The 7,969-nt window shown below is 33.0% G+C and overlaps 1 protein-coding gene across 1 annotated transcript in view; it reads right to left on the bottom strand.

Annotated features, from left to right (window-relative positions):
* Window positions 1-220: 220 nt before the first annotated feature.
* GKAP1 (G kinase anchoring protein 1) overlaps window positions 221-7,969 on the bottom strand; it is a 44,513-nt gene continuing 36,764 nt past the window's right edge. Inside the window, exons 5-8 of the mRNA XM_074198968.1 lie at window positions 5,427-5,490; window positions 3,796-3,866; window positions 2,833-2,910; window positions 221-649 (exon numbers count right to left, since the gene is read on the bottom strand). Coding sequence (XP_074055069.1) covers window positions 602-649; window positions 2,833-2,910; window positions 3,796-3,866; window positions 5,427-5,490 — 261 coding nt within the window. The 3' untranslated portion in view covers window positions 221-601. The remainder of the gene's footprint in view (window positions 650-2,832; window positions 2,911-3,795; window positions 3,867-5,426; window positions 5,491-7,969) is intronic.

The raw sequence follows: 7,969 nt of genomic DNA, 5'->3' as shown, positions 1-7,969 counted from the left end.
ATATCCTTCTTTCTACATCGGACATCTACTTAGCAGTTACTTTTTGAGGGGCATGAATAAATCTGTCTCATAATGAGTTACTAATGTAAAACAATTTAAAAAAAACACCAAACAGATAAACAGCAGCAATCATAGCTTTGGTCTAATGTAGCTTATCTTCATAAATGCTAAGCTAATACTTCCACACATTTTAGAAGCTTAAAAAAAACAAACATACAAATGGAAGAGTAAATTTTATTGACTGATGAAAAACTAAAGTGATGAGCATGGAACAGCAAACAGTAATGATTCACTGAGTTTTTCTGGAATTCTATTTTCCTACTTTTCACTTTAAACCAACAGAAAAATGAGAGTTTTTAGATGGTTAATCAATTAGTCATTTTAGTTTTTTCCCCAACAAAAACTGCATAGTTCAGCAGTTGTACAGCATTAAATATATACATATTTTTAAAACCCTGAAAAGTTTGTGCATGTGTGTATATGTGTTTGGGTATGTGTTTGTGTATGTGTTTGTGTGTGCACGCACACGTGCGTGTGTGTGTGTGTGTGTGTGTGTGTGTGTGTGTGTGTGTGTGTATGTTGATCTCAATGGCTAATGTGATCACCTACACTGGTCAGACTCGGAGTTTCTTTTCCCTTTTCTGCCACCCTGTAAAGAAAAATAAAACAAATTATTTAAGAAATTTCTTCTTTTGGCATTTTAATTTTAAGACTAAGCATTTGCTATGAGGAACAGTTACATTCTCCAAGCTCATTTTAAATTTAAGTTATGAAAAAATTTAGATAAACATTTTCATTTTCTCAAGCTAAAGTGATTTTTGAGGCGATTTTATCAACTTGAACCATGCTGACTTAGTAAGTTCTATACATTCATACTATATTATTTTGAAAGGGCAAATTTTCTCTTTTCTATGATGTCAATACTAAAAAGGATTTAAACAATACAGCCACACTTAATTCCTTACACATGTGTGTGTCAAAACCTCAAACTGGAGTTAAGTAAAAGAAAAATCAGTTAAAAACCTAAAAAAATTCCATGAATTTTTCAAGGGTTCATGAATTCCATATTCCATGCCATGAATTCAAATATTTTAAAAATACTTTCCAGCTAAAGATTATTTTTAAGAACGTTTAGTGCGATATGTTTCTTAAAATGGTGGTTGTTTATTAAGTTTTATTGGGTCACATAAGTCTCAGACTTGCTATTTGTTAGAAGAGGCAGAATTTTCTATTCTTCTTTTTCTGATGCTCTTGTCAACAACCATTCAAGAATATTTATGAAATATTCACTAGCACAATTTCCTTCCAAAATAATTTCTAACTGGATTAAAATCCTACTATACTTTTTTTTTTAAAAAAGGAAAAGTATGATAAAGGTTGGTGTGGTCCATGAGAGATGCTCAAGACTTTTGTGGATTGTGGTCAGGAATATTTTTAACTATTGATCTACATAATGGAATAGGGAAAAAAATGGAATTGATTTCCCCCATAAGAAGGAAAACTGAAATGAGTGCTACTACCAAAAAAAAAAATTTCATTTGCAAACTAGGTGCATGCTCATATAGCATAAAACTCTTACCTTGCTTATCAACTGGCAAGTTTTTCTATAGGCAGAGGCCTGGATCAAGGGCCTGTCCCAAGGCCTCCCAGGCAAAGGCAGTCCCTTCTCCCTGGGCTGGCAAACTTCAAAGCTAGGGCTGTAGCCTGGGGAGCACATTGGCAGCACAATTTTCACTGGTCGTGGGCTTTCTATGCCACGGACAGGAACCTAGCTCTAATGTAAAAAAAGGTGGGCCTGCTCCAACCTCTGGTTTTACAGATAAGGTTTACATTATAGTAGTGGATGGGGGCTGTTGAAGGCTACAAGGGCTCCTTCTACCCAACAAAAAGCCACTGCTACTGATCTCAGTTGAGAAGCAGCCCATCCCATGATTTCTTGACCAATAACTATGTTTGAAAGAATGTACACTTTTTTCCTCCCAAAAGATTTCATTTGTTACTGCTAGATTTTAAAATACTTTAAAAACCACATAACACACACATATACACACACACGCACATACACCACACCTAAATAGCTCGAGTATGGGTTAAAATGAGATTTTATTCTTCCAACTTTAGCTTTCATCATTATTTAATATTTAATGTACTTCTCTACTTAATGTACCTCAACACTCCAAACACCTATAATTTCAATGGTATAGCAATCCCTTTCCCCCCCCATTCCCCATAATGATGCCCCTCTATAAATTAGTAAAGTTTCCATGACTAAAAACTTCTTTATCCCATGTTCAACCTGGCTAAGAGGCTCTCTGATAGCAGCTAAGGGCTGGGTCCTCAGACAAAGAGACAGTTTGATAAAAATCTGCCAGAGTTTGTACCATAGCATAGTCTCTGAGAACCCAGGGTGACATCTGTACTATGATTTAGAATTAGTAGTAGGACTTAGGTGAGGGGACACATTACATACATCTTTAGAAATAAAATATTTCATAGAGTTCTGAAAGCTGTTACTGCTTGTCCTGAGTTGAAAGAAAAATCCTTTAATGTTTCTGAAATTCTCACTGAATTCCCTCAGTTATTCTTATTTGTATATATAACAATAGCCTTAAAATAGTCTAAACTTTTAATCTTATCTAGATAGTAATCAATTTTGCAACATATTTGGTAAGGGAATAAAATTTAATCACATAAAATTTGTTTCTCACAAATTCCTTAAAGTTTAAGTTATGCAACCTATCCAACGAGAGGGCTGGAATTGATGATCTCTAAGGCCCTTTCCAACTTTCAATCTGTGATCCTCATGAAATCACAGATTCATAATAGGCTTACCTGATATTTTGATAATTCTGCTTGTAATGCCTTCACTTTTGATCTTTCTTGCTCTAATGCAGCATGAAGTGAAGTCACCTGAAATCAAATAATCAATGAAAAAATAAAAGTCCTCCCCTTTAAAAAATTGTAAGAACAGTAACAGTTACTGACAGAAGTGATTTTTAAACAAAGACACACACATACATCATAGCCAGTTCAACAGAAGAAAAACAACTCATTTTTAGAAGACAGTGAAGGACTCCAAAATTAATGACAGATTCAGATATAAGACTGAAGTGGAGGGACCCTCTCAGAGGCCATTTAGTCCAATCCCTCACTCTACAGTCAAAAAAACTGAGATGCGGCATTATTTCTTGAACTATTTCCTAATTACATGTAAACAGACATTCACTTTAAAAAAACTCTGAATTCCTCTCTTTCCTTCCTACCCAACCTCTCTTACTTGAGAAGGAAATTTGATTCAATACACATGAAATCATGTTAAACATACTGCCATATTAGCCATGTGGTACAGTGCATTGTACATTTTAACAGAGCTATAGCTCAGAATATTTTCTCAAGGGTAAAAATTAGTTTCCAGGAGTGAGGTAGCCAACCCTGGAATGGAAAGAAGTTTAATTGCAGGTATGGGGATGCGCCAAGAGAGGGAGGCACAATAATTCTTGTCCTTGACTGGGAAGAGAACCATTGATTCCATAATAAGGTTGGAAGTAACTATATAGGCATAGAGACTAAAACCCTATGGCAATAGAGGCAAAATGTGGATCCTGCAAAAGGAGCACCATTTTCTGATAAGACTGTGGTAATGGATTTGGGGAAGTTGACCCTCAAAAGTGTGAGTCAGAAGATTGCAAAGTAACATGTTAAGAAGACCCTAACCCCAAACTCCTTCTCTGACTCATGTAAGTGCCCTAAAGCAAAGATGGCATTACATTAAATAAACAGCACAAATTTCCTCACCTGTAAGGTTAGCTCATTTTTGATACTCTGTGATTCATCAACTTGAAGAAGTATTTCTGCCTTATCTTTCACTATCAAAAAAGGAGAAAAAAAAGTTTTAAAAACTGACAAATGAAGTACATAGACAAATCCTAAAATTCAGCAGTTCTAGAGACTCTTAGGGGATATGCAAAACTCTTACAGAAGGTCTGTCATCAAAACTATTGTAGTAATAATACTAAGATATTATTTGCTTATTAAAATATTATTCCCCTTTCCAACTATATATATATATATATATATATACACATATATATATGACTATATTTTCTTAATAGACTTCAACAAATAAAAATATAACAGACTGAATAAGAGAATTCAGGCATTAAAGAGATTTGTGAAAACACATAAAGCTTTTATCACTAATTTTTTTTTGTTTTGGAAAACATTTTTCAGAGTCTTAAGGGGTCCTAATAACAAAAATTTTGAGAAGCAATACTTAAATTCAATCAAAAAAGTTCTTTAATACCTCTTGGGAACTGAATACTTAGCATTACTTTGCCTTAAATTTTCTGGAAATGTTCTTTTCAAGAGAGCTATGTCACATATAAATATTATTATATTTTTATTATTATTTAAATTTATAAAGGAAAGGGAAATCAAACACAATTGACACTGGAAGGAAGAATCTTTAAGTACTCCATGTATCTTTTAACTTGGATTTTTAAAATAATTTGAAAAGTATTCCCAATCAAAAATTTTGCTCTTTGCTTTATTATTATTTTTTTAATTTAAGGCAATGGGGTTAAGTGACTTGCCCAAACAAACTAGGCAATTATTAAGCCTCCTTCAGACTCCAGGGCTGGTGCTCTATCCACTGTGCCACCTAGCTGCCCCTGCACTTTGCTTTTATTTAAAAGTTACATTCATGTCTTTTTTTTTGTCTATGGTTTAAAAAAACAAAACCAAAAAATTAACCCAACCATTTTCTACTTAACTTTTTTTTTAAATTCTCAACAGGTACTTTTTTTTTTGCAAGGCAATGGGGATAAGTGACTTGCCCAAGGCCACACAGCTAGGTAATTATTAAGTGTCTGAGGCTGGATTTGAACTCAGGTACTCCTGACTCCAGGGCTGGTTATCGAGACACTGTGCCACCTAGCTACCTCTCTATTTAACTTTTCAAATAAATCAATGTATATGGTAAAGACCATGATAGTTAATCTTAAATAAGTCCAGGATCCAATCTTTGACCCTTTCATTCCTTGGGGTTTGTCAAAAAACAAACTAAAAAAACCCAAATCCAGCTTGACATTTACTAGTTATGTGATCCATAGCAAATCACTTAAACCCAGATGCCTTCTCCTTCTGTTCTCCAAAATGGTTTTTCTTCTCTCAGAACTAAAAGGAACAGGCTCTTAAGAAAATAGATTTGTCCAAGAATCTATCTATAGGTAAAAGTTCACTAATTTCTAAGGAATTCTAAGGATAAGATCAAAGATCTTATCTACTGTATATCACCCTGTAAGGTCTTTCAAGCATCTTGCTATGGGTTAATATTATTAAATTTATAAATGCATTTTAAAAATATGAAATATCCCAAGTATTACTGTCCAAAATTTAGAAAAAATATAAAGATTTAAATTACTTACTTTCACCTTCTTGTAACATTTTCAATAACTGAGCATTTCTTGCTTTTACTTCTTTATATTTTGCCTAGTTGTCAAAGAGAGCAAGACTGTTTAGTTTTTAAAGGTAAATAGTACAATATTTGAATCAAATTATAGCAACTTATGAACTAAAAATTCTAGGCTTCGTCATAAGACCCTAATTTAAAATTACTATATCATATCTGTATAAAATATGTACACATTAATTTTACAAATGATTCAAAAGATGAAAGGATGAGGGCAAAGGAAAAAAAAAGAAAAGAAATCCAGACAAGAAAGTAATTCTTTCTCAATATTATTCCAGATTACACTAATTTTCTACTTCTATCAATGTCCAAATTAGTTCATAAGGTTGAAATTTAAGTGACTTATAATAGCAATTTAATGAAAAAGGCCTGGGATCTCCTTTTCAAATATTAAAGTGTATATTTCTTTCATTCTAACAATTATACACAGAAAAATGTTCATTTCTAAACATAAAACATTATTATCCATAATGCAGAGACTCTTTCACATATTATTTTAGAAACAAGTTGAAGTCTTGTTACTGGTTCTACCTATAAGGATAGAAATTACTGATAAATTTAGGAAATGCATTTTTTTTAAACATTTAAAGACATAAGAAATTTCTTTTTTCCTCCTTAACACATACTAAAAAAAGTATATAGATTATTTGAATAACAAAGGGAAAATTTAAGTATCCTCTATGATACTTTGTAGTGCAAAGACTTGGCACTTGGTAAATATAAATATAATAAAAGTTAATATTTACATACCACTTTAAAAACTGCAAAATGTCATATATACATTGTCTTGTTTGAGATTTACAACCTACAAAGCCTGTGAGGTATATAGTGGTGGGCCTATCACTATTTTACAGAGAAAACTGAGGTTCAGAAAATTTGAATAATCTAGTTATCAAGTTTGTATTAGAGGCAGGATTTGAAAATACATAAAACAATGCTACTCTTACCACAAAATTTTCCCTGACTCCAAGTCCAGTATTCTATGAACTAAGGAAATGTGAAGAGTAAGACAGTTCTTAACCTGGAGCCTTATGAACTTATTTTTAAAAATTTCAATAACAATTATTTCAACAAAAAATGGCTCCCTCCATGATCTTATACATTTTATGTATTTTAAAATATGGTTCTGAAAAGTCCATTGGCTCTATCAGACCATGTAGACTAAATGGACTCAAAATGTTAAGGTTTCATTGTAATTAAGGAGGTAGACAATAGAAATATAAAAATATAAGTGAACAAGAAATGTGTACAATACAGTTTTAACATTATAAGTACAATTTATATATGATCAGGCAATGCAAAGGCTAAATGAGAAATATACTGCAAGATCATGAGAAGTGACTCCTTCTATGTCTCACCACAGAGGTGACTCCTAAATAGATCTGAAGACGGGGGATGGACATATTGGAGAACTATAACAGGTAGGATACTTTAGTTTAAGCAAAGAATTAAATCATCATTTGGGATTCCTTAGGGCAGGTATTCCTAACTGGGTCCAAAGTCCCCCCAAGAGGTTTCATGGGTCTGTAGACTTGAATGAAAAAAAAAATACATCTTTATTTTAAATATAACTGCTTTCCTTTCTAAGTCTTTACATTTCATTATATGCATTTAAAAACTTTATTTTGGAAAGGACCCCTAAGTTTCAACAAATTGCCAAGAAGAGAGGAAAAAATTTTATGCATGGAGTGGAAGTTAGTTAGTTGATATGCATTTATTAAGTACTTATATGTATTAGATAGGCACTGTGGATAAAAGGAAAGGCAAAAAAATCCCAGTCCTTATCTTCAAGGTTCATTCTTTTTTTTTTTTTTTAGATTTTTTCCCCCCAAGGCAATGGGGTTAAGTGGCTTGCCCAAGGCCACACGGCTAGGTAATTATTAAGTGTCTGAGGTCGGATTTGAATCCAGGTACTCCTGACTCCAAGGCTGGTGCTCTATACACTGTGCCACCTAGCCGTCCTTCAAGGTTCATTCTAATGGGAAAGATAACATACAAATAACTATGTATGTATAAGATCTATGGAGACTATATGTAGTTAATCTCAGGAGGAAGGTACTAATGGTGGCAAAGAGCATTGAGGAAGGGCTTCTGCAGGAGCAGGGTTTGAATTTGTTTTGAAGGAAGATAGGGAAGAAGCAAGGTATCAGAGGTAGAAAAAGTTAATTTTACCCTTGAGAGACTGCCAATGAAAACCATCAAGTAAAGAGATGGAGTGTTATACTGAAGAACAGCCAGTTGTCAAGGGTAGCTTGACCACAGAATTGATGGAAAATTAGAATGGAGAAGTAGGAAAGTCTTGGCTATAAGGGCTTTAAAAGTCAAATAAGATTTGATCTAGGAGATGATACTTTTGTAATAAGCACAAGTATAATTACCATTCAGATATCATATCACTGATTATGATTTTAAAACTCAAATAGTTATGAACAAAGAAGAAAGATGTTGATACCAATCAAAAAAATTCTAATAATTATTTACAACTAAGGAAAAGATAAC

Source organism: Macrotis lagotis, chromosome 8 (genome assembly GCF_037893015.1).
Source record: "Macrotis lagotis isolate mMagLag1 chromosome 8, bilby.v1.9.chrom.fasta, whole genome shotgun sequence".
Taxonomy (NCBI): domain Eukaryota; kingdom Metazoa; phylum Chordata; class Mammalia; order Peramelemorphia; family Peramelidae; genus Macrotis; species Macrotis lagotis.
This window is presented reverse-complemented; position numbering and strand designations above follow the sequence as displayed.